Raw genomic sequence first — 26,677 nt, forward strand, 5'->3', positions numbered from 1 at the left:
TAAAAGTCAATGTTAATCACTTAACAACTCGTCAAAATCGATACAAGGGTAATGGGTAACTTTAGAAACGTGTCAAACAATGGTTCAATGAGGGAATTTCAGGGCCTACCTTCGGTAAAATTTTCATATGTGGCGCTTAAATACTAACACCACTAAAAACGAAAAATAATACCTAGGTACCTATATATATAATTATGATCTATGCTTTAGGTCAAGTCAATCCTTACGTTTCTGCTCCGATGCAAAATTAATTAGGTAATTACTTCTATTATAGTTCACAGATTTTGTAGCGAAGAAACATAAGGAAAACTGCAGTGCACACTAGCTGTTACTCTTCATCTATGTCATTGATTGACACGACCTAAACATTAAAGCATAGATCATAATATAGTTATAGGTATTATTTTTCGTTTTAGTGGTGTTAGTATTTAAGCGCCACCTATGAAAATTTTATCGAATGTTGGCTAGAAACTTCCTCATTGAATCATGAAGGGCATAAAAATATAAGTAGCGACCAATAAGCACAAGGGTCACCTGATATTAACTTATTACTGCCACTCATGAATGCAGCACTAAAAACCGTAAATACGTTTCCAGCTTCTCAAAAATTTGTTAGCCTACCCTTAAATAACCCCATCCATCAAAATCAACGACAAAACAATGACAAGGCAACGATACGTCAACGACAAGACAACAACAAGACAGCGACAAGGCAACGATATGGCAACGATACGACAACGACACAGCAACGACATGGCAACGATACGGTGACGACAGAAGAACGACACGGCAACGACAGGACAAAGACAAGGCAACGATATGACAACGATACGGCAACGATACAGCAACGACATGGCAAAGATACGATGACGACAGAACAACGACATGGCAACGACAGGACAACTACACGGCAATGACAAGATAACGACAAGGAAACGATACTGCAAGGACAAGACAACGACACTGCAACGACACGGCAACGACAAAGCAACGATACGGAAATGACAGAACGACATGGCAACGACAGGACAAAAACACGGCAACGACAAGACAATGACACGGTAACGACGCGGCAAAGGACAAGGTAACGACAAGACGACGACACGGAAATGACAAGACAACGACAAGACGACGATATAGCAACGACAAGGCAATGACACCGTGACAACAAGACAACGACACGGTAACGACAACTGCAAATTAACGACACTATAATTAAAAATCTCACGACTATACTAGACCCAATAAGGATCGTAACAAGAGTCGCTATTCATTTAAGTATAAACAATATCTTTGCGGATTAATCTTCTTGGCATCCAAATCCCTGGTAAATACGTGTCTTACTAATTTTACCTGGCTCTATATTATGATAAATTTATGTCTATACTGAAAATTATTAAAACTGTTGTTTAAGCTTTCCACAATAAAGATTGTTAGGTCCACATCTGGCTTTGGGCTATGGAGCATGAAAGTAGGAAGTAGGTACTCTTTGGGCAAAGGTTTAAGAACGTTGAACTTTTTAATATTTAGTGTTTCCGATATTCTTCAAAATCGATTTTTATCAAATGACATTTTACGTGTAGGACATCCCTATGGACGACCTTGGACATCCGTCTTTTACTGCCATCTATTTAGAAATATGCGAAGCTACGATTATAGAATTTAGTTTTATTGATTTTTCCTCCGCTCAATAGATGGCTCTATAGTTCCTACTCCCTTATAATATTATATTGCATTAATTTTACACCTTGGCTTTTAGGGAATCGGGATTCGGGATAGTAAAGTAGAAAGCACAAAAGAAAAGATAATATTATTATATAAAATAATTTGCGATGGGAGAGTGCTTTAAACCTTAGTGCTTTTACCTGTAGCACATAAAGTACTACCTACAGCCTAAATAAAAATAAAAGAAAGACTTTACTATAAAATTTTTATTACACTAGCGGCACGCTATGATGGCCGGTTTGACACATTACAATAGTGATGTGGAATGTCAATTTATTCTCGAACAAAAAACAATTAAGTTTTGTTTTTGTACCTGATTAAATAGGTTTAATAAAACAAAAATGTATATGTTTATTTAATTTATTTGAACGAACTGAATATTTGAACGAAAATGAATATACATACTTTATATGCACACAAGAAACATATGAATACAAAAGATACCGAAAAAGGTGCCACAAAAGGCCATAATTAATCAGATTCGTCCATACTACTATTTTCACTGTCGTCACTGCTATCATCACATACATTAATAATTATATGTTCGTTTTCTATAATATTATCTATTTTCACATCTCTTTCATAATCTTCCCTTATTAATTTAACAGTTCTATTCACACCTTTTCCCAGTCTCCTTTAGTCACATGTTCACAAGCTTCTTCTAATAATTTTAGCATTTTTTTGTGGTAAATGGGGGTTCTGTATTGTGTCTTGCAGCATATCCCTTAATTTGAGCCCACACCAACTCAATCGCATTATACTCACAATGGTAAGGCGGTAACCGTATAACTCTGTGCCCATGTTCTAATGCTATTTCGTCAATGACGTATCGGATCTTGGTTGGTTTGTTTTCTTTTAAAAGACGTACTAATTCCGCTTTTAACATATTCATGTTTGCATCTACGCCATTTTTACGAAGCCATGCGACGATATCAGCTTTCTTTTGGGATTGGGCAGGTGGCTTGTCAATTTGCATCGAGTGGTATGGGGCGTTGTCCATAATTATAATAGATGGTTCAGGGAGGCTACACAACATTGAGGTAAACCATTCAGTAAACTTTTCTCCATTCATGTCTTCATGATAGTCTCCAGTGGTTTTTGACGCAAAAGCCATGAGAGACCTTCGACAAACCCGTTGATGGTTCCGGCGTGACAAATTATAAGTCGCGATCCTTTTCCTACAGGAACTTTGGAAGTAGATGCTGCTGTGTCATCGTTCCAAGAACGGCCTACAGTATGGTTAGCATTAAGCCATGTTTCATCCAAGAACACAACATTTTGCCAATTTTTGATTTCTTTCACTTGCCGTAAAAAAGTATACCTTGCCATCGCTATATCAAATCTTTCCATCAATATTTTGCGTTTGTTACATTTTTTGTATCGAAATCCAATGGTCTTCAAAATCTTCGTTAAAGAACTTTCCCCACCGAAGAATAATCCAGCTTCCTTCAGTGAATGCACCAACTTTTTTCTTGTTGGATACTCCTTCTGTAATAGTAGCCGTAAACATGTCTTCGGATAGCATCGGCATCAAAGCTATCGATGCCTACGACTGGTTTTGCTCGTTTTCTCTTTTTTGGTGTGTGAAGTTTATTTTCTTCTGTGCCAGTCTCGCCATATTTTTTTTAGTTATCCGTCTAACAGTTCGTTGTCCAATATTAAGCGCATCAGCTACGCGTTCAACCACTGACGTTATAGGTAAAATTGGCCCTCCATTTTGAGCTTCACGATCGAAATAGTTACGAAGGCGTATTAGGAACTCACGTGTCTGACTATTTAGAACAGTTCTCTGCGTACGTTCGGTCATATCGACGAAATCCACAACAAAGGGCTTGAACAGAGTCCAAATTAACGAGCAAGGGTCAACAGTAATGCAGTATCAATATTTGAAATCCAAAGCCAGGTCAAAACTATATCACAATCGCATTGCACTGACAGTTTATACTTTTCGAAGCAACGTCAATTCGAAACTGCTTTGTTTTGCATTGAGCATTGACGCGAGTTTGCCGGAGGTAGTAGTTGTGCTAGCCAGCGATCCTATGTGACGATCGTATTAGATTCCATTTTTAAAAATTTATTGATATTTTTTTTGCGATTTCAGAGGTTTGTCCACATAGTGAAAATTGTTCATATTCACAAGTACATTCACCCCTTAAATGGTGCAAACTGATTTTTCTACACTTGTATACATTTAAGAAATCAATTTAATAAATAAATTTTGAGTCCTAAACCTAAAACTACATTCGATAAAATTTATGAATCTCTGCACATCACTATCGTCAATAAAGTAATACAATTATTTCCTTCAAAGTCGTTATCAATTAATACGGAACTTCATGAGCGGACAAACGTCAAACCGGCCATCATAGCGTGCCGCTAGTTTAGGTAATTTTAACTAACCTACCCCGCCTTTTAAACATCGAAGGCATAAAAATTCCTCAGAACAAAAAAAATACAAAACCCACAGTGACTTTTCATTTCCTTTAATTTAAAGTAAGTAGGTACCTACCCTCTTTTCTAATATTTTTTTCACGAATTCAGCTAGTTAGCAGCTTTTAATTTATAAAATAATATTAATAATAAGTATACAATATAATTAATTGGTTTCCGATATCACAGTAAAGATACCTACCTACTTACCTATCTAACATCTCCACACTTTAAGTGTATAATTATAGCACATAACATTAAGCAAGTAGGTTTATTAAACAGGTAAGGTAAGGTATTTAAGTAGGTATATCTTAAATAATGAATAAATAGAAGCCATTTAAAATATATTTAATCAGTACATTCTTTGGAGTCAAGTCATTTGTTCAAAAAATAGATCATAAAAATAAAATAAAAGGTGTTTATCTTATCATTACATAGGCCAACAGATCCATATAATCCAATGATGTTACATATCTTTATTACTACCTACATAATATTATATTGTATGACCTTGCGTTGTATAACGCTTCGAATTCCTAGCGCCTTGGTAACTTCACTTGCCGAGAATGATCTTGCGCGAGGCGCCGAAGCTTTGTCCCGATTGTGACGCCAATTTGTTCGTGCCAGCTTGTAGGCCGATGACCGATTCTCCTGCACGGAGCACGTCTTCGCTGAACTCACGGCGGTTTTCTTCAGCAGGCCTGGGGCCAAGGAAGGGACCGCGCCATTCTGGGTGTTTGTATGACTGAAAAGCCCAAATAAAACATTAAACTTTTTAAATAGGTACAATTGTTTGAAAAATTCATCGCGCACTTTTCTGAACCGGAAAAAATGACTGTTTTAAAGGAAACCATCTATCTACCTAACTAATTTCAGTGAGTCTGACCGTGTCGTGCTCGTGGGCATGTCTTATGAGAAGACTGAAGAAATCTTCCAGCCCAACAGTGAGAGCACCAGTTTCTGAGCTACCATATCCATGTTCAGCCATATTGTCTCCTTCTATTCTACCTATTTCTTTACTCGTAAGATCTTGAATAACTCATAAAGTCTTAATAGGTTATAGTACCTATTTTCGTCTCATCTATCCATACTAATATTCTAAATGAGAAAGTGTGTCTGTCTGTCTGCTAGCTTTTCACGACCCAACAGTTTATACGATTTTGATCGAATTTGGTACAGAGTTAGCTTCTGTAGAAGTTTTTCCCGGGATGTAAGGAAGAACATAGGCTACTTTTTATCCCGGAATATCAAAGAGTTCCCACGGAATTTTTAAATTACCTAAATCCACGCGGATGAAGTCGCGACCATGATCTAATCTAAGTACTTATTATATTTTTATTAAGGGGCGGACCTACAAATTCCTGAAAGGCCGGCCAACGCAATAGCGGTTCCTCTGGTTCTGCAAATGTTCATGGGCGGCGGTAATCCTGGACACCCACCTGCTCGTTCGCTTGTATTTTTGGATTAAAAAATACAATTACCGTTCTTCCGAGGGCAAAGATTGTTTGCGTCACCAGCGCGATGTTCTTTTGGTCCCAGAGGTCAGTTGATTGGAACAGGTCCGTATCTGGAACTCCGTATTTGATGCAGGCCTTTTGGAATCTGAAATAAAAGAGAAAAATATGTTAAGAAGGTATATTTTTTATTGCAGAATAGGCTTGCGCTTGACGTCAATCATACTTTGACAACAATGATGAGGTCTCGTGCTTGCCTAGAATATACCTATTCACTATGGCCTTGATGGTCTTTAAATTATACGTGGCAAGAAAATAAGGAGGAAGGGTGTGCACTTCCACCCTGCATAGGCATCATCGCTTAAACCAGTGGGATCTCTTTCTGGTTCAATAATAAAAATCTCTGGCGACCAACAAATGGTATTATGACTATCTGGAACTAGCTGGACATGCATAGGCGGCTGATCAGTACCTATTAATCAATATCTATCTCCTCATGATCAGGTGTTTGCCACATTAAAATTTATGATTATAAACTTACTAGCGACCCGCCCCGGCTTCGCATGGGTACAAAGTAGATACTAATGTGGTGTCCTTGTTGTGTCATTGTCTCGGAAACTCTCAAATGAGAGGATTTTTTTCCGACCTAATTCACATTATTTCAATTTCTCTAGGGATCTCTAATTTTTGAGAATTAAACTATAGCAATAAACTTTCCTCTTGAATCACTCTATATGTTGGTGAAAACCGCATTAAAATCCGTTGCGTAGTTCAAAAGATCTACGCGTTCATACATACATACGTACATACAGACGCCGGACGCGACTTTATTTTATACTATGTAGAGATACCTATTTGCAGAATTGGAAATAATGAATTTAAGCATCAAAATAAAATTGGAAGTATACTTCCAAGGTACGGAACCCTCGGTCCGCGAGTCTGTCTCGCACTTGACCTGCTTTATAACTACCTATCTATTGTGACATGAAAGATTTATATTGAATAGAAACAGGGTTACTTTGCGGAATAAGAAGAAGTATACACGTAACCAAACCACCAAACACACTCGTGGATTTGTGTGGTGTGCGTGGTAGTGTTTCGTATTGCTTGCATGATGGCTGGCTTTTCCTGCATTTAGAAGTGTGTGTTTAGCAGTGGGAAGGGCGGGTGGTACATATTTAGGGTTGCCAGGCGTCCGGATAAAGCCGCACATAGGTAGGCTTTTTGATTGCGTGTCCGGCCAAAATAAACGGTGTCCGGCTTGTCCGGCTTTTGTTAGGCTTTTTACATTTCGCAAACAAGCGTGGCCGAGCGCAGGCGAGTCGACTGTCGGTCGCTCCCGCAGGCGGCAGTGCCGCCTGACAACAAGATATTTTATGACAATAGTAAAAAAAGCTTGATTTTACGTACAATTTTTTTGTCGTACCTATTAATACTAAGACACAAAATTCTCAATAATGTAGGGTGTCCGGCCTTTCTACCCAAATGCCCGGCCAAACTGGCTGGTCTGTCCGGCTATTAGGTATGGCGACCTGGCAACCCTATACATATTGCATGCTGCATGTTGCACCATAACATTTGCCTGTTTCAGGCTTCAGCTGATTATAGCAAATTAAGCTTTTGGTTACTTGTATATGGAAGAAAATTATTACTCACTGGCTGATGTTGTCCATGAACTTGTAGTCGCCGCCAGAGACGTTCACTTTAGAGATGATGCCTGGCTGAAGCCTGTTCATGAGCTTGCAGAGGATGATGCCGTCGCGGAGGGCCAGCTCGTAGGGAAGGTTTGAAGGGAACCTCTCTCCGATGACCGCTTCGATCCATCTCTGGGCCTCCTGCTCCTTTTCGGGCTCACGTTTGTTGGCGCACTGTAATAAGAGGACAAGAAAATAGTGTTGGAACATGGGACTATAAAATGCAGTAGGTACCTGTAACCTGGCAGGAAATATTATACATATATCGACGTTTAGAAAGGATAGCGGTTTCGTAGAGCGTTGTCTCTGTCGTCGAGACCGACAAAACGTCACATAGGTATGGCTGACAGTAACGACGCTGTACAAAGCCGAAATCTCTTTCTAAAGGTCGATGTACATTTCCTGCCGGCTACTGTAATATATGGGAATAGGTACCACACACAATCACATCACAATGAAACAACGGATTGGCGTAATTTTTGCATGGGTACAGTGAAATACCTAGAGAGACACATAGGCTACTTTTGACCTGGAAAACCAAATAGTTCCCGGGATTTTTAAAAACATAAATCCACGCGGAAGAAGTCTCGGCAGGATAGTACCTACTTACTAATAATTATGTGCCTGTAACTTAAATACCTATGAAATACCTACTTTACATTTAATTTCTTAATTTTATCAAAAGGGGTTTCCCGCCACGCGCCCTACAACATGTTTTCACTTTGGTTTGGATGGCTGCCAGTGCAAGATTTATTAATAAATCGTTCTTATTAATTTATTAAACTCTCAAAATCGACGGCCATTTATTTTAAACTATGAATTTATCTCTACTAGGTACCTACTAATATTTTGGCCCCGGATAAACCAGGATAATTTTCCCAGATACAAGCTATCATCACTGAGTAGTTTGTTTTCTTAACCAAATTTTCGTTAAGAAGATGAACCGTAAAAGGTACCTGACAGACAGACAAAGGTAGATAGACAGACAGATACACTTTCGCATTTATAACGTTATTATAGTATTTTTTGTAAATATATCAAAAATGTCGCACTCGCTTGGCTCGCGCTTTTATTTTTATGTTAGTTACTGCCCCCAATTTCATAGACATGGATTTAGGTTTTTAAAAATCCCATGGAACTTTGATTTTCTGGGATTAAAAGCTTATTTATGTCCGTTTCCGGGATGCAATTTATCTCTGAATAGTACCAACGTTCGATTAAGAAGATGGGCCGTGAAAAGGTAGTTAACAAACAGATAGACAAACAGACACACTTTCGGATTTTTTTGTATGAGTAATGAGTATGGTCTAAACTTAAATGTTTTGGGTGAGCTCGTTTTTTCCTTCGTCCCTTTCGCTTTAATTTATTTTTTGTATTAAATGAAAAAAATTGCGCTCGCTATGCTCGTGCTCTTTTTTATTGTTGTACCAATTCTATCTCACTGTCAAATCAAACCAAATCAAATCAAATAATTTATTCAAAACTAGCTGATACCGGCGACTACGTCTGCGTGGAATTAGGTTTTTTTTAAAATCCCGTGGGAACTCTTTGATTTTCCGGGATAAAAAGTAGCCCATGTCACTCTGCAGGTCTTTATCTATACCCATGCAAAAAATCATGTCAATCCGTTGCACCGTTGCGACGTGATTGAAGGACAAACCAACAAACAAACACACTTTCGCATTTATAATAAGGGTACTGATCTGTAATAAATTACACTTTTTGATTGTCAGTTGTTGGATTAATAGGTGAAATTCCACTAACCAGTTACCTACCCCATCATGTCGAGGAAAAGTTTTTTTCTCATGAAAGGATACGGTTTAAGGCCCTGATAAAACCCCTCCCGAAATCAATGCCTGGCTACGGCCATGGTATATTAATTATTGTATAACCACAAAGCACGCTAAGACTCTGCACTAGAAAAGATTAAGGACTGACACGCAATATTAATTTTGAATGATTTCTTATTCATATTGAAATATTTGTTGTTCTTGTCAATTCCATGGAATAGGTAGGTCTTGATTACTTAATATTACATTCTATATATTCCATACTTACTATAACAAATTCTGTTCCAAATTCAATAAGAATAATTATTCAACAAAATTTGCTCTGATATCGCAGCTACACTGCACTCGAAAATAAAATCTAATATTAGCTACAGCGGGATTAATGATTGAGCGTACAAACAAATATTTCACAGTTGTATTAATGTTTCTTTTCTCTATTTATAAAAACGCCGACGCAGACACGGAGCTTATACTAGCTTGAATGAAAAACATTTTTTTTCGTTAACATTAAAATGTTTCTATCTTCTAACTTGTGGGTATCTGAGCTTGCAAATGAATTCCATTTTCGGATGATTCTAAACCACGACTTTCTTCGTTTACCGAGCTTCTCTTTCCCGGTCCCGTCATGAAGGTATAGGAGATGGTCTATTAGGAGAGGGTACTACCCCAGGTCCGAGATCTGAGATATACATGCCTCCGATAACTGACCCTATGTTTGAGGGTCTGGAAGATCAGATAAATACATTTGGAGCCTTTTGTTTGATTGTAAGTAGATATATTAAAATACAAATACAAATACAAATACAAATTTCTTTATTGCGAATATGGGTAAACAGTTGAGATGTTACAAAAACAAACAGGTACAGCCAAATTCTGCCTATTAGCATGCAATATGTTATGTTATGTATTATTATTTACAGTATTCATAAATTATAGTGTTATACGTAGAAAAAGAAAATAATCCTAGACTTTTACACATTTAACACACCAACAGATACACCTCATATGTCGAGTTTAAAATAATGAATTAAGAAAACCAATGGTTTGGCGAAAAGATTTACGGCTTTCCGCTATTCGGACGTAAAGAAAATAAAGTGTCTTTCAGGAATAGATTCAAAAGCCGGAAATTGCATCATGGCCGTTTGAATAAAATTGTGCTATAGCGCTCTCCATACAAAATATGTAGTTTGAATATTATAAATCAATCTCAATGAAATGTAGACGATAATGTTCTAGAGACTAATATCAGTGACTGTAGTTTGCCATAAAAATATTCATTTTCAAAGTAACACGGCCTCAAAGTTTTACATACAGTTTTGTAGCTCGTGCAACTTTGAAAATACATTAAAACTGGTTTGATATTTTATATAATATACTTAGGTCACTAACACAAATAATTAATACTATGAAATAAAAAAGTTACAGTTTTTGTGAACTGTTACCGATACACGTATTATACCTCTCCTGATTCAGCCATATTCCAGCATTAATACTTATCCAAATAATACGTGCTTAGAAAAAAATATATTTAATAATAAAATGTGGAAATAACTATATTTTTCTAAATACTCCGCCTACTACTTAGTACTTACATAGTCTTTTCGCCAAACTTAGCAAAATAAAGACCAATAAAAAGTTTGGGTGATCTTTCCAGAAATATTCGGTTAGATATAAGTAGGTAATTATTAATTTTAGTCACCTTACAAATCTTATGATTTATTCAACGACTATTCACTTACACATAAAATATGAGTCAAAATGGCTCCTAACAGTTTAACATGCTATCATGAGCTGAAAGGCAATGGTGTAACGACTATAATTACGTATGCGTTTGGTTAATGAAAACAAGCGGTGACGTCAGACGCCTCCGTGGACGCTGAAATGCTTTGGGCGGGCGGGCGGTTCCCAAGCCAGTCCACTTGTTGACACGGACCAGGATAGTTCACTAGTGTTTTTAGTTCAAAGTTTCCACCAGCAACCAACATGCCTGTAAGAACTTTACTCTTGACTTCTATGCCCCTTTGTTTACATAAAACTTACTTTGTGTTTCAAAAATTCAAACTTGTTTTGGGAGCTTGCCCTTAGATATATATCAAAATTTTCTGTTTGTGATTATCCCGACCCGCGAAAGTCATATTAAGGACATCACATAAATTTTAGTGTTTTTAAAATAAAAACGTTTTATGACTTGATGATGAGCATCATGATGATTATGCGCTTTTAATGTTTGGTTTACTTTTGCATTGAGGCAAATGGTTAGAACTTCGTTTATATTTTAGTAAAACACTCCTCCATTCATCTTAATGGCACGTTCGTGATCAAGCACACAGCTGCATCCCATTATGAGTACGGACGGTAGTCCTTTAATCTCGAAAGCGTTCCAGACACATCTTTGCTATAATAACCCTAGGTTTGCGTTAACGTTATTTTAGGAGATGATTCTGGAATTTAACCGCTCCACCATCAAACGACTTGGCACTGGAGCAGATATTTTATGGCCGTTGTTCAAAAACTTGCTTTTATTTACGTCTCTGACATAAACATATGTTTGCAGGCCAGAAACAAGGAACAGGAGGATGAAGTTTTGACCTGGATCACCGCGGTCCTTGGAGAACCCTTACCCAAGGGCGCCTATGAAGACATTCTGAAGGATGGCATTGTTTTGTGCAAACTTATCAATAAACTTGCACCTGGATCAGTAAAGAAGATTCAGGAGAAAGGAACCAACTTCCAGCTCATGGAAAACATTCAAAGGTATTGTTTACTTTAAAGACTTTAAACAAGCAGAATTCAAGCTATGAAAAATTCTATTCAGTTTTGTATAGCATTGGATAGAGGGCAAAAAGTCAAATGAAACATAAAAGCATCCGACGTTAAAAACTATTTATAACTTTTATAAATCGTAAATTGCAGGTTCCAAGCAGCTATTAAAAAGTACGGAGTTCCGGAGGAAGAAATTTTCCAGACTGCCGATCTGTTCGAGAGGCGTAACATTCCTCAAGTCACTCTGTGCTTGTACGCTTTGGGAAGAATTGTAAGAACATTATTTTCATTCACTAGCGTGTCTAAAAGTTTCTGCACTTTATGATGTGGTTTTTGCATAATAATATTTAAATTTTACAGACTCAAAAACATCCGGAATGGACTGGCCCACAATTAGGACCCAAGATGGCGGACAAAAATGAAAGGACCTTCACAGAGGAACAGCTTAGGGCACATAACGCCGAACTTAACCTTCAAATGGGCTACAACAAAGGTGCTTCTCAGTCCGGACTCGGTAGCTTCGGTAATACCCGTCATATGTAATTTATAATTTACGTTATTAATTACATGTCAACACCATGCCAAAAACCTACAGGGTGTTAAAGATCAGCACCGATTAATACAGAATATCAGTATTTTTAAGATAGCAAATCTAGTATGTAGTATCTCTATTTTTATATCAGGCTTAAGTTTTTTCTATATAAAATGTAGTTTTTATGTTGCTTGACGAATGTTTGTTATTAACTTTATTTTATTTCATTTGCTTTTTTTATGGATCTGGGTTTAAACGCGGAGTTAAACATTACATTATATTTTTGTGAAAGAACTACAAATTATTTTTAGGTAAGACATTTTTACCTGACTAATATAATTTTGTACATAATATTTTATATTTAATAAAAAAATCTTTTATATTCTTATGCATTTCATTTATATCACAAATGCACTATGTATAAATTTGTTTTGTGCTTATTATGAATCTACTATAATTTAAAACAATAAATTTTTTCAAATTTTAAAACACCTATTACAAAGTCGTAATTAAGAATTAACATTTTAGTACATGATGAACCACAAGGCTATTAAAAATGAATTATTTCTTGGCATATTTCAGACGAAAATCTTGACAGTGCCAATAATATAAAGCCACATAGTACATACTAATAATAATATGTAATAATAAGAGTAGAGTCAAGAAGTTTTTAAACGGAAAAATTACAAGGTAACATAATTTAATTAAAGCAGATTGTGTACCTATACCTAGTTATAAAATTATAATATCTTTAATACTTATAGTTGAGAATCCGCACCAAGACATCACAGGAGAAATATTATAAGATCCTTTACTTTGCTAATGCGTATAATATTTCGTTAGAATTTTTAACAATGGAATTCTTAAATTAAACAACAGTGATATAAACAGCTATTGTTATTGAATGATGAAAAAAAAAATGCCGTAATAAAGACGTAGGAAACATTTTAAAATAAAAATATGTCACAAATACACGATCTGAAAAATTATATAATTTTGAAGTCAATGAACCATGGATATTTCTATTTAGTTTGGAATCCAATACAAATGTAACTCTTTAGGTATAACTTTCTTGGCACATAATAATTTTAAGCCGTTAGTCGGTTATTCTTTATTTATGTGTTTAATTTTCAAAGTATATTGAAATAAAAAGTTTAAAATATTTCTGTAACATAATACTTATTACAAAAAAAATAACTTAAAAACAACGTTAAAATTTTGCATTTGTTGACAGACAAACGGTTGCAGGCGAAAGTAAAATGTAGTTGACAAACTTAAGAAGTGTCAACATTGCTTCTTTCGAAATATACCTACATATAATATTTAAAGATGTCAAGTTAATGTACCTACCCACCACGAATCCCACGTGAGATTATGCAAGTGGATAGGTCATCTTTATACATGTGGAATTAAGACCCGTGGTAAAACTAGAGAAAACTTGAATCTTTGCCTAGCCCGTTTCTGGTAATAATATCAATGGTATTCACTCGTATAGTCTGTAAAAATGACTCTATGGGTACTCTGTCATGTCAAAAGTACGGCTTACCTACCTTTAAAATAAGGGCTAAAATCGTACTTTTGACATGAAATTTGACACAAAGAGTTAAAACGGCGTGTGAGGAGTTAAATTTTACGCGTTATAGCTATTTCATGATGTTAAACTTAACAGTTCTTGAATCAAAATATAACGTCAAAATTTCGCGCAAAAATTATGATTTCAATCAGGCATCAACAGAGAAAATTACGTGCAAAGGTGCCATTTTTTATAATTTATTTTAAACTAGCTTATGCTCGCGACTTCGTCCGCGCGGACTACACAATTTTCAAACCCCCATTTAACCCACTTGGGGGTGGAATTTCGAAAAATCCTTTCTTAGTGGATAGCTACTCTTTACAAAGAACACACCCTCCAAATTTCATATCTCTAGGACCAGCAGTTTAGGCTGTGCGTTGATGTATAAGTCAGTCAGTCAGTCAGTCAGTCAGGACTTTGAATTTTATATAATATACAGATTAAAGTTTTGTCTAGAACTAAGATTTAGAAGCAGTATTACCATTGGGGCAGAGCAATACCATCGATCACTAGAACAGAAATAAACGGAAGTGTGGACACATGCTAAATTAATAGCGACAGTGATGAGATGCTAAAGATTTTTAAAATTGGTTTACGCCCATATATAAGGTATACTATTATAATAGGTACGTTACTATGTTAGAAGCTGCACTATTGAGCTACGTGTTCTATCAATTTCAACAAACGTTCGTCAAAAAATATAACATCAATCGGGAATGCTGGAAGGTGAAATGAAGGTTTTGATGTGAGATTTTCGATGGAAGATGAACAGGAAAACTTTGTCTACTTACTTATTCGTTTTCAGATCATATAGGGAGATCACTGCCTTCAAGTCTATCCATAATATTCTTTTTTCTGGTTATGTGGTCTAGTTCATTCGTTTTGTTACTTCTTAAATATATTCGAAGTTACCGTTACTAAAATATACACCTATCCTATATGTACTTTGTTATCATTAAACAGTCCGTTGCGGCGCGGCGTTACATTATTTTAGACATTGTTTACGTGCAGCCATAACCTGGTTTCATGTAATAAAACGAGCTTCAAATAAATAACCAACCTACTTTAGTGCTTTGTTGTTTCTATTGTAATTTAAAATGAAATCCGAATTATTTTTATTGACATTAAACTTTTTTCTTTTGAATGTGAAGTATAATCGTGTTGATCTAAATATGCACGGCATTTTACTGTCCAACTCTGAATTTTATAGCGCTGAATATCTTACGAAAAAGAAGGAACTTGAAAAACCTATTCGAATTTACAAGGTGAGAGGAGAGAAAGGATTAAAATTCAAATCTTCGGTTGTCATATCATAGCCCTCTAGTTACCGCAATAGTTTGAAATAAGCAATGAGCCACGAATGTATACTAAAGTATTTCATCCAAGCGATGAGCTCAAAAAAGTTAGACAATCCGAATAAGTTGTCAAATCGTATCAAATCATTCACTCATCGTCTAAAATAACAATCACGATAAACAATCCAATCGTTAACCATCTATGAACTCCATACCATGAATTTAGCAAGTAATTCTTATGTACATCAACAATTAGTACCTACTTAAACTTTTTTTGCTCCATACGCAATTCGAATTAGCGGTTTGACAAATGAAAGCTAGCTGTCAAATGAATAAATGATTTTTCACCCTTTTTTCATCGTTAAGTTTTAGATAATCGCACTGCTGGAATAGCTGTTTATAAAAAGACCAGTTACCAGAGTTACATAAGCGCTGCGAGATTAATTGAAGGCGTATTGATGTTGTTTTTGCTACTGATAGCACCAATAACTAAGTATATCACAAAATGCATGCATGGTAGGTAGGTAGAAAAATCAGTTGTCATTGTTAGTGCAAATGTTAGTTACTACATACGTACACATTTTATTTGGAACAAATCATGTCACATTACCAAAATATTATGAAAAGTACGAAAAGTAATTAATACAAACTGTTTAAGAAAAGTAGTGACCTAAGTAACAAAACATGAAAAAATAAACTTACAGGCACGGTAGGTAGGTACCTATACATTTTGTTTCATGCAAGAATGGTTTGCGCTTGATCACAATCATGCCCGTAGCCTGATGGACAGCAATGATGAGGTCTAGGTTACAGGGCTTACGGCTTACCTGATGGTATCAGTCATGAGAACTCAAACTAATCAATTGAAAGACATAGACATAAATACGACTAAATCCATACTAATATTATGAATGCGAAAGTGTGTCTGTCAGTCTGTCTGCTACCTTTTCACAGCTCATCTAATTATCCGTTTATGACGTGCGTGGTATATGTAGAAATAGCTTGCATCCTAGGGAAAGGCTAAAAATCAAAAAGCTCCCACAGGATTCTTGAAAATCTATATCGACGTGGATGATCTTATACTTGGTAATAGATAGCTTGCATCCTGAAGACTGGCATAGGCTACTTTATGTAAAGAGTTCCCACGGGATTAACTAAATCCACGCGGACGAGGTCGTCGTCATCATCTACTGACTAAATAAGTAGAAACAATCCCACGTATTGTAGTGGGCACGATATTCTTGGAGTAATTAGTCGTACAAATCATGCTCTTAATTTACAAAACAAAGTTTGCGTGAAATTGGTCATCGCGAATTATATAAGGTAGCGTGGGTAATTTGGCACTATCGTACCTAATTATGAGAGACGAGCCAAATTTTTTATTAATTTTATGACAAATTAAATTTAAATATCGGTGAAGAAACATGCATGCCTAAGGGTTTTCCATGATGTTCTCTGAGGTGTGTGAAGTCTGCTATTTAATGGATTTTCCTGATTTTAGTCCACCACTAGAGTTATGAATGATTCATAAAACTAAACATTGCACAATATAATTGTGCAATGTTGCAAAAAATCCCTAATAATTCCTGTATCCTTTACCCTTACTTGTTGTGTAAGACAGGTCTGCAATCACTGACTCAAGGCCAAGCCAAAGTTTCCAAAGAACCATTCTCTATACACCCCCACTAATGCATTAATTGCATAATGGGTGTACACCTCAGAAGTAAAGTTTACGTTGAAGCAACCAACCCAAAGGTTAACAATTTCATTGACCAACAAAGGCGAACAATATACGTAATGACGAACGTGATAGCCTAGTGGTTAAGACGTTCGCCTCTTTTATACTGGGGCGGGGATTCGATTCCTTACTTTTCCGAGTTATAAATAAATGGTTTATTCTTCAAAAAACATATGTACAAGTATCTTCTGCATAATAAATGTACTTACATATATTCTTATACTTAATATTTATACCAATTATGTGCGTTTTAAGCAAATTAATATCACTTGCTTAAACGGTGAAGGAAAACATCGCGACGAAAAATGGCAACCTCACAATGTTTTCTTTCACCGTTAAAGCAAATGATATTCTAACTGCGAAAAGTTAGAGATCAAACCCCTGACCCCCCAAAGAGGAAGCGGACGTCTTACTTTACTACTAGGCTATCACCGCGTAGTTTATAGGAGTATTTTAATCACTTGGCGAGAGATTTGGTTTAAATAGAGCCAAGGTTCTAGTTACTACGAGCAGGAAGGCGACTCATCATAATTTTATTAGAAGCTGTGTAAATTTAAAAAAAAAACTTGCAAAAGAACCGAGGTATCAAAAACATCTAATACTTATCATGAAATACGGGACTTAAAATCATTGAACTCTATCGTTGAAAAAACAATGTTAAGTTATACTTGACGTGCAGTTATCAGTAGGTAGATACATGCAATAGAAAAAAGATCAAGTATTTTCACGCATATTTAAAGAAAATAAGTAAGAATCCGTTAAATGATTACCAAATACGAAATGGTTAAATGGCACGGAACGACTGTAACACTTATTACAGCTTATTAGGTTTCTGTTACGAAGGCGATGCTTCCACGAACTAGAACTTGTTTTGCAGGGACTACCTAGCTGATGGCGATACATCTTGTTGTCTAGTTTTGAGTTGCCCAATAGGATGACTAACCTTTACGGAATCTTCTACGAAAGGTAAAGGTGTCACAACCAATATTATCTTTGTTTGTGTAGATCTCCTACACTAACAAAATTCTTAGAGAGAAAGATCTGCTTCTTTGAGTCAGTATTAAAATGGTTGAAGCTTTCAAAGAGAGTTTTAGAAAATAATAGATAGATATCCGGAACATTATGAAACAAAATTTAGTGCAAGTATGGTTGAAGAAGAATGTCTGGGCTTAGAAATAATTAGAATAGCCAAAATAGCTAACAAAGCTAAAGCTAAACGTGGAACTTCCACCTGTTTGAACAAGCAATCTTCAAACAGGTGGAAAGAAACATAATGATGAATCTTTTAAAACTGACCGGTGATCTTAACTTATCTTGAGCAATTATAACTTTGCCTAACACAACATAAACACGTGAAAGAAAACAAAAGAAACGAAATAATGGAAAAATTATATTAGCAAAGGTGTTGCGATGTTAAGCAAACGCCGCGCCGGGCTAACCCAGATAACTAAATCAAAGTTACATAAACATAAAAAGATGTCGCGGATTATGCAGTCTTAGTACTTATTGGTACACTACTAGGCGCAATAGATTACGTAATTGGTAAATCTTACAAGTACAAAAAACATTAACGAATTCCTTACAAGCCTACAAGGGATGGTCTCTGACAAGTGATTCTAGTTATAGTAAGTAACTTTGATTTAGAAGGACAAAGTTTATGTTGTATTTACATTGCTAAGCGTTGCGAGATTCTCCCCTCCTCGATATACGGTGGTGGAACAGCCGGCACTATGTGCCTTAGTCTCAAACTATCACCTCGAGCAGCCTGCTCGAGGTAAAATACGGAAAAAAAGTAAAACAGAATAACGAAAATATGCAGTTCATATTGTTTATAGTGTCAATAGTGCTCCAGTATTCGGCTGGGGAATATTACAAAACGAGGCGTGAGTATTTTTGGAAGCATTTTTACTTTGCGTGTTCTGATTAAAACCGTCCTACTTCTGATGAAAAACATACTAAGCACTTACGCTCGTTTTATCTGATTTATAACCGTCTGTATTCGTAATGAAATCATGCGTTTGGGTTCGTAGCTACACGGTGATTGAAACTAATAGGATGATTATTAATACTTTATAAAAAATCACCTAAGTAGATTGAGTACTCATTTGAGTATAATAACTAAGATGATGGTAGAGTCCCTTTATTCCTCCTAGAACATAGGGCTGCAGCAGTAGTGTTTCATGCCAGTCTGAAGACTACAATCCTAATATGGTTCGAAGTCAACAAGTCCAATCTGAAGTTGCAACATAGTTGTCTGCTGAGGTCATAGATTCATAAATAAACTCGTATTCATAAATTTTTATTATTGGTTTGGATATTACGGATTAAATACACAAGTCCGGCTGAGATCAGCTTTTTATTTGAAAAAATTGATCCCATTATAATTTGATTCGAACATCACGCCGACGAAGCCTACTCACGTCTCACGTGACGAAGCTGAAGGCAAAAAATTAAGTTACTTATTCATACTGAATACGTAATATTAACTCATATACCAAAGTGCGTCTGTTTGTTTACTTATTTATTATTTCTTTACGCCCCAACTGATTTCAACGTTTGGCATACAGCCAAAAACTACTTGCGATACGCAGCGGCGGACTAAGCTCGTCTGACGTCCGGGGCGGCATCGCTAAATGGGGCCTCCGTTCTTTGATATAATTTTTATCACGAACTCGACACCCAGAAGGTCCATGTAGAAAGTAATGAATCTACAGTGAAATATAAGTGTGAGAGAAGCGAGCGTAAAAATTTTTCTCAATTTTACAGCGATCTTGTTCATTATATTTATCACTTTTTAATTTCTTATAAGGACCTCCATCTCTAAACTTGCTTTAATCTACTGAGCATATTTGGAATTTAACTACCCGAGGCACAGTTCACGACAGTTAGGGAACTTCTAACAAAACGTCGAGACTGACGTCACTGGCATACATCGATGCTGGCAGGCGTCAAATGTTAGTACATATGACGGTAGTAGCCCTAATTCACGTCACGTTCACAGATTTCACGTCCGCCAATACCCGTTGGTCCTGAATTGATATATCGTCAATTCAGGATCAAAACCCCTTAATCCGTAACTGTCGAAACCAGAGCTCAAAAAACTAAACGCGGTCAAAGTGTCGGGCATAACGGCTTAAAGGTCGAACTACAAGTACTAACTCTGCGCGATTCCCAGAGAGATTTGGGTTCAAATCCTGCCCGATTTAGCCGTTTGCATTATTATTGAAGTATGTTTTGAAACTTTATTTATTTCAATGTTTTTCAGCCAGTTTCGTGAAGACTTGTTTAAAAAGTGATCCGGATTTTGACGAATGCTCTAGGGAGGCGGTACAACAACTATTCAATGCTTTAGGACCAGGTATTTATTGACTTTTCTCATACTTTATCTATAACATACAAGCGACCGCTCGTGGGTTCGCTCTCGTGGGAATTTTGAAAAATCTGGCCTTATTCCTTGTCTGCATTATAAAATAAGGAATTTCCGTGCATTTCAGGTTCCTAGGCTTAAGAGTTAGGGCTATAATAACCTAGGGAATAAGGTTCTACAATCGAAACCCATCATCCCGACTCCTCATAGTCTTGTTTGTCCTAACACCTACCCCTCGTGTTTGACTCCTCGTAGTCTTGTTTGTCCTACCCCTCGTGTTTTTGTCAAGTGCGAAGCCGGAATTTTGCGAAGGAGGTCCTGTCTTTCTATAGCATCTTAGCTCTTAAACTTAAACGGGTTAGCAGTTTTTTTAATAAATAATAGTTCGATCGGGATATTCCTTAGCTATATTGTGTGATGATTTTTCACTGTTGTAAAAATGATCAGCTATTAATAAAAGCTATAAAATCACCTGTGTGGAGTTTGTGCTCGTATTAACTACGTATATAATTTTATTGTTATGCTTACAGTTTTGATTGATGCTATCATTTATAGTTTAGGTGTTTCTTGAGTACCTAAGTATAAAACATTTTAATGGGTCAAAGTCAAGTGCATCCGTTTTTAACCGACTTCTTGTATCTACTCTATTATTTCTTTTTTTACGAATATTATTCTGCGATAATTTTACGTTTACTCCTATTTTACAATACATTTCTATTCGTAATCGTAATGCACTTGCGCATCAGTTCTAACGTTTGTATGTATTACGAATAAGTAGGTAACATGCGGTTACAAGACCAGTTAACTGCGTAAGCCGCTTGCAGTTGGGTCTGTTGCACAACGTTGCACACCTACTCCTTACGCTGAACTCCTGGTTGGCACTACCTCATCACCGTTACTTTTTACCTTATTCTGCAAAATTTTTGCTGTTTTCTCCACTTTTTACGGCGACTTGACTGGCAGAGTTAGTGCCATCCTAAATCTTGTAAATTACCAACGCGAAGTGATAAAAGTCCTTTGATACTATAGAATGTAATATTATAAATGCAAAAGTGTTGTCTGTCTGTCTGCTATCTTTTCCCGGCTCATCTATTAAACCGATTTCGACGGATACCTACAGAGATAGTTTGCATATCAGAGACGGATATTAAGGTGGACTACTTTTTGTCCCAGAAAATCAAAGAGTTTCCACGGAATTATAACAAATTTTAATTAATGCCGATGTAGTCGCATTCGCAGGTATATGCATAAAATATGCATCTTCGATTAAAATGGCGACAACACGAAATATAGGAATTAGGGGGCAAGAAATAGTATAATTTCATTTTGTGCTAAATTAACTAATCAACAACAGTACGCGGCAAAAAGTAATGTACATCGGCCTTCAGAATGACATTTCGGCTTTGTAGAGCGTTGTCTCTGTCACTCATTCCTGTATGACGTTTTGTCGGTCTCAACGACAGGGACAACGCTCTACAAATCGGCTATCCCCTTCGATCACATTATTCGGTCGATGTACATTACTTTCGGCCGCGTACTGTACGTGGATAAATTCAACTCAATTAAGTATGAAAAAAGTATAAATAAATGTATGATTGCTGTATTACAATGTACAAAAGACCGATAAACTAGTGGGTTCATAATGCCATTAAGGTGGTCACACCGCCTCAATTACGAAATGTGTATGTCACAGTTAGTAGGACACAACTTGCGGAAAGCGAAAGTGCTATTTCTTCATCTTTATCACACGGCAGTGTGACGATATAAATTGAGGAGCTGGCTAACAAAATGGTGTAATTACAATAAAAATCTGCTCAAAATACTTTTTTTCATTAATTCGGGTAACTTTGGCCCATTGAATACAAATCTGTACTTATTTCCAAGAATAACGGCCTAAATTGTACTGAAATTGAGCCCAAAGTTGAAAGTTCATTATTTCGATCACTGACTAGAAAACTTGAACTCATTTTACAACTAAAACTGTTAAACTTCTAAAGTCCAAAGTTCGTGATATCAATGAACACGTATTTATTTACAGAAAAGTTTCACCTAACAGTTAGTTTTTTGCGTCTCCTGTAATTTTTTTTTCGTGTAATGACTCAGCTCTTTAATTAATAATTGCACTAACTTTTTTTCCAGGTCTACCAGAAATCAATTTGCCGCCATTGGATCCGTTGAAAATTCCCAAAATAAGGATATTGCAAGGAGAAGGGCCCGTTAACGTAAATGCCGCCCTTGACAATGTCGTCGTAACAGGTTTTGGAAAAACTGAAGTGTTACTAAGCCAGTTGGTTAACTTTTGTTATGATTCTAATGATAGATAAGCTAATTCTGTTGTACACAATAGCTTAACTAAAATGACAGGTCCAAATATATTGTGCCCTTTCATAATGCTCCATGCAAAAAAGAAAGCATTCGATTTAGACCTGTAAATCTAATTAAGTTTACATAAGTTATCAGTATTGTGTAAGTTCAACAGAATCAGCCACACTATATTAAAATAAAACACAAAAATAATATACTCAATTTGTTTTTTAGGGTAGACGGCAAAACATATGATTTCTACACTAAGGTACGAGTCCCTAAAATAAGAATAGAAGGCACTTACGATTTAAAAGGAAAAATATTATTAATTCCCTTAGTTGGGAATGGTCGGTGTTGGTTTGAGCCCAGTAAGTTTTTCTGTTTTTCTTGTTTTCCTTTTTCATGTTGTGGGGTAATTAATTGCAATAATTTTAAAACTTTTTTTACAGGCAATATGACAATCGATATCATAAGCGCAGTTAAGTTATACGAAAAATCTGGTCTTCCATTCTTTAACGTTACTCAATGTCACGTGAAATACAATATAGGAGGCTTAAAATTGCATATGGGCAATTTATTTGATGGTATTTCATCTCTTGGTAAGTTTATGATTTTATTTTAATAAATACGTTAGCAGCGCTCTCTGTCTGTCTAAGTGAAAACATGTAGAATCAGAGTTGCAAACTACTCGACGCCAGATAGCGCCAAAAATACAAGAGTTGATATCCCTACAGAAAGGAGTTACTATTTTGTAAGCTAAAAATTGACGACAGAGAGCGCTACAGAGACAGTAATTATTAACTAGGCATCGCTGCCACTAAGCTTATGATAGCCTGGTAGTATAGTGTCACAAATTGCAACGTTGAAACGTCGTGAGACGTCCGGTCGTCGCGCGTCGTGAGGGAGGGACCTTGAATAAGTTTGTTGCCAATTCGCTACATTTTTGCAAAAAATTTATAAATATTATAATAAATAGATAAAACAATATTGAATTTCATTATTATAATTGTAAATCTACAGAGCGGACGAATAAAAAATGACATGAATAATTATTAACAAAACAATAAATTAGAGAAACAATTTGTCCCCTTTTTAGGTCCACTCAATTTAGTGATGTCACAAAAAATACGCTGTAGGTATGATGCGTATATGAATGATTTATATTGTGAAAAACGGGTTTTAACAGGGGGGAGTTTATTTATTATCAAAATTTATGTTTTCATAAAACTGTTCTCTTCTTATTTTTTGCAGAGGAAAGCACTAACGCATATTTAAATGCTAATTGGCGTCCAGTATCCGAGTCTTTGAGACCAATTTTGTCAAAGACTATTGAAGACATTCTACTTGGTTTCATGCAACAGATATTCCACAATCTGCCAGCAGATTTCATGATTGGAGATTTGAAAAGCCATCTAATAAATAAAATTGAGAAGAAAGTAAATGACTAAGAAAATTGTGTTTCTTAATTTACTTGCATTAATTTTAGGGGAATTTAGACTGTTTCTTACATTAATAATACTGAATTCTATATATTATCATGTATCTACTTATGTATTATACTTAATATTTTAGAGCTGCTAGATCTCGATGAACAAAAATATTTTTGCTTAAAATATGCCTATAATTCTTATATTTTTAGGCTCATTAATATGATTGTAGCCTACAAATATTGGAATTAGTTGTTAATTTTGTGATAGAGTAACGCTACAAAAGAAGATAGGTGCTTAGTTATAATAAAATGTAATGTAAAATATTCAGATACTTTTGTATATTGAAAAATGAAGCAGACAGTTATTTGCATTATTATTATAGTAAGCTAACAATTTATCGTCTCATAATATTATGAATATTATGTTAATTTTGTTTATACTTACTGCTTTAAATTGTGAGTGATATTATAGTTTACCATCATAATTAATTAGATGTAAGTTAGAATAATTAATATTATATTTTGTAAATAATAAAATATTTTAAATAAGTGTTTGTGCATTATTTCAACAAACTTCTTGCTTAGTTCATATAGTTTTAGTGTGAAATTTTACTGTATTTTTTAGAGTTCGTACGTATGTAAGTAGGTACATCGTAATGGAAAAAGTCGATAGACAGTAGACTATCGACATTTTCTCAGAAACTGCAGATTAAAATTATCACCTACAGGCTAACTAAGGTCTGCCTGCATCTGTAAGTCTTGCAGTGGTGAAAAAATGGAAATTCCCGGTTTTTCATCACAACAAGCTTATTTATGCCCGCGACTCCGTCCGCGTACTAAGTATACAAGATTCGAACTCCAGTTTTACCCCTTTAGAAATTTAATTTTTAAAAATCCTTTCATACCGATGTCTACATCATAATAGCTATCTGCTTGCTGAATTTCGGTCTGATTTTTTTCGTCCAGCATTTTGATCTGTGCATTGATAGATCAGTCAGTCAGTCTGTCAGTCAGTCAGTCAGTCAGCTTTTCCTTTTATATGTAGATAGTAATAAAATTATTAGAAAACTAAAAGATAAATATCTTTTGAAGTGCAATTTCATACTGAATGTCTTTATCATCATTATCATTATCAAGCGATAGACTCCACAGTTGGACATAGATCTCTTGTGGGCACTTCCACAGTCCACACACCATTTGACTGAATGTCTCGTTCACTGACAAATCACCAAAAACTAGATATAATGCATACATTTTGAGAAAGGAATCGCCATATTGGATCTATGTGTCATCTGTCATGTCAAAAGTACGGTTTATGCTTAGATTAAGGACTAAAATTGTACTTTTGGCATGACAGTTGACACGTAGAGCAAATATGGCAAGACCTTTCTCAAAACTAATTATATGCTATCAGTCCTCTACGATCTTAAGCTTCGTAAGTATTTTAGGATAAACGAAAAAACACGTCCAATTTTTTTTATTTAAAATCCCGTGTGGAATAGTAGGTAATCATGTGAAAAACCTTTGAAAAACTTATCAGTGACCTAACTATGAGAGCATATCTTTTAGGCAGTAAGTAGGAACATATTTAAAATATTTAGACTGCTCGTGGGCATCAAAATAGTTTTACAGTTTACACGGATTCCTGTTATTTTCAGGTATAACCAAGGTTACGTGGATTAGTCATCTTGTTTAGTTTACGAACTGACTTACTAGTACACCTTTATATTTTAAAATTATCTTTGATTTAAAATATACGTTTTCAATCGGTATTTATTCATATCAATAGTGAAAACTGACAAAATGTAATTAAACTAGGTAGGTAACCTTTCTTATCAGCTTCTGCTCTATTAGCTCGGGTTCTGACACAATGGATTTTTATTAATCTTAGGCACTATTTAAACCAAATTATATTCTTTCGAGGCGCATAGTTTTTATCGATTTAATTATTTTTGGGTGTCAAACACATTAACGGATCATTAATTACAATATTTTGTATATTGGATGCGAAATAATGACAGTTGGCTTAAAAATATAGTTTACTTAGGGATATTAATACCTAATTATATAACAAATACCTACTTAAAACAATATTTTATTTACCTGCCAGATAGGACGTCCAGGCATTTTGATTAAGTATTTAGTATTTCCGTAAACACTACACAGTTGCACTAATCACTCGCGCGAGTTTAGCACGCCTGACACTAGATGGCTCTCTCTCAAAAGTTGAGTACGAAATAAGCGCTACTGACTCACCTTACGTGTTTTATACGGCGAAAAGCGCTGTTGGTGTAAATAACAGTGAGAACGGACACTACGCAGAAACGAGCAAATGACGTACAAAAATATCTCTACATAGCCAGGAGATACTTTACTAGGACAATAATAAAATCAAATCTTCATTTAGACATGTTTTATTTCTACAGACCAAAAAAGAGTTTGATTGAAGCTCTCTTTTTTGTCGTCTCTGTAAAATTTTCCATGTTTCTTCCAAAATACTTTATAATTGATAAATAAAATTCTTAGTTTGAATGTGACCCAGAACTAATTATAAGCACTCGAACTTCAATCCTTTTTCTAGAG

General features: G+C 35.6%; 3 protein-coding genes across 3 annotated transcripts; 2 read left to right on the forward strand and 1 right to left on the reverse strand.

Moving 5' to 3' along the window:
• Positions 1 to 4,487: 4,487 nt before the first annotated feature.
• On the reverse strand, positions 4,488 to 26,359 carry LOC117984217 (muscle-specific protein 20-like). Its single transcript, XM_034970842.2, has 4 exons — positions 26,198 to 26,359; positions 7,266 to 7,477; positions 5,637 to 5,757; positions 4,488 to 4,900 (listed from the first exon to the last, which is right to left on the reverse strand). Exons 1-4 carry the CDS (start codon positions 26,219 to 26,221, stop codon positions 4,709 to 4,711), a joined length of 549 nt encoding a protein of 182 aa, XP_034826733.1. The 5' UTR covers positions 26,222 to 26,359; the 3' UTR covers positions 4,488 to 4,708.
• LOC117984218 (myophilin) lies at positions 10,961 to 12,772 on the forward strand. Its single transcript, XM_034970843.2, has 4 exons — positions 10,961 to 11,082; positions 11,648 to 11,847; positions 12,007 to 12,127; positions 12,217 to 12,772. The coding sequence occupies exons 1-4, from the start codon at positions 11,077 to 11,079 to the stop codon at positions 12,397 to 12,399; spliced, it is 510 nt and encodes a 169-aa protein (XP_034826734.1). The 5' UTR covers positions 10,961 to 11,076; the 3' UTR covers positions 12,400 to 12,772.
• Positions 18,620 to 24,566, forward strand: LOC117984216 (protein takeout-like). The gene is made up of 6 exons (XM_034970841.2): positions 18,620 to 18,877; positions 20,260 to 20,352; positions 22,501 to 22,648; positions 22,900 to 23,033; positions 23,115 to 23,264; positions 23,917 to 24,566. Exons 1-6 carry the CDS (start codon positions 18,808 to 18,810, stop codon positions 24,111 to 24,113), a joined length of 792 nt encoding a protein of 263 aa, XP_034826732.1. The 5' UTR covers positions 18,620 to 18,807; the 3' UTR covers positions 24,114 to 24,566.
• Positions 26,360 to 26,677: the final 318 nt, after the last annotated feature.

Source organism: Maniola hyperantus, chromosome 8, assembly GCF_902806685.2.
Source record: "Maniola hyperantus chromosome 8, iAphHyp1.2, whole genome shotgun sequence".
NCBI classification, from domain to species: domain Eukaryota; kingdom Metazoa; phylum Arthropoda; class Insecta; order Lepidoptera; family Nymphalidae; genus Maniola; species Maniola hyperantus.

Coding starts and splice junctions, on each gene's coding strand:
- LOC117984218 (XM_034970843.2), top strand. Junction 11,848..12,006: donor CTCATGGAAAACATTCAAAG/GTATTGTTTACT, acceptor CGTAAATTGCAG/GTTCCAAGCAGCTATTAAAA. Junction 12,128..12,216: donor TGTACGCTTTGGGAAGAATT/GTAAGAACATTA, acceptor TAAATTTTACAG/ACTCAAAAACATCCGGAATG.
- LOC117984216 (XM_034970841.2), top strand. CDS start 18,808: ATGCAGTTCATATTGTTTATAGTGTCAATAGTGCTCCAGTATTCGGCT. Junction 18,878..20,259: donor GGAATATTACAAAACGAGGC/GTGAGTATTTTT, acceptor AATGTTTTTCAG/CCAGTTTCGTGAAGACTTGT. Junction 23,265..23,916: donor TGATGGTATTTCATCTCTTG/GTAAGTTTATGA, acceptor TATTTTTTGCAG/AGGAAAGCACTAACGCATAT.
- LOC117984217 (XM_034970842.2), bottom strand. CDS start 26,221: ATGCCTGGACGTCCTATCTGGCAG. Junction 7,478..26,197: donor CTGGACGTCCTATCTGGCAG/GTAAATAAAATA, acceptor CTCTTATTACAG/TGCGCCAACAAACGTGAGCC. Junction 4,901..5,636: donor TCTTTGCCCTCGGAAGAACG/GTAATTGTATTT, acceptor TGGGCTTTTCAG/TCATACAAACACCCAGAATG.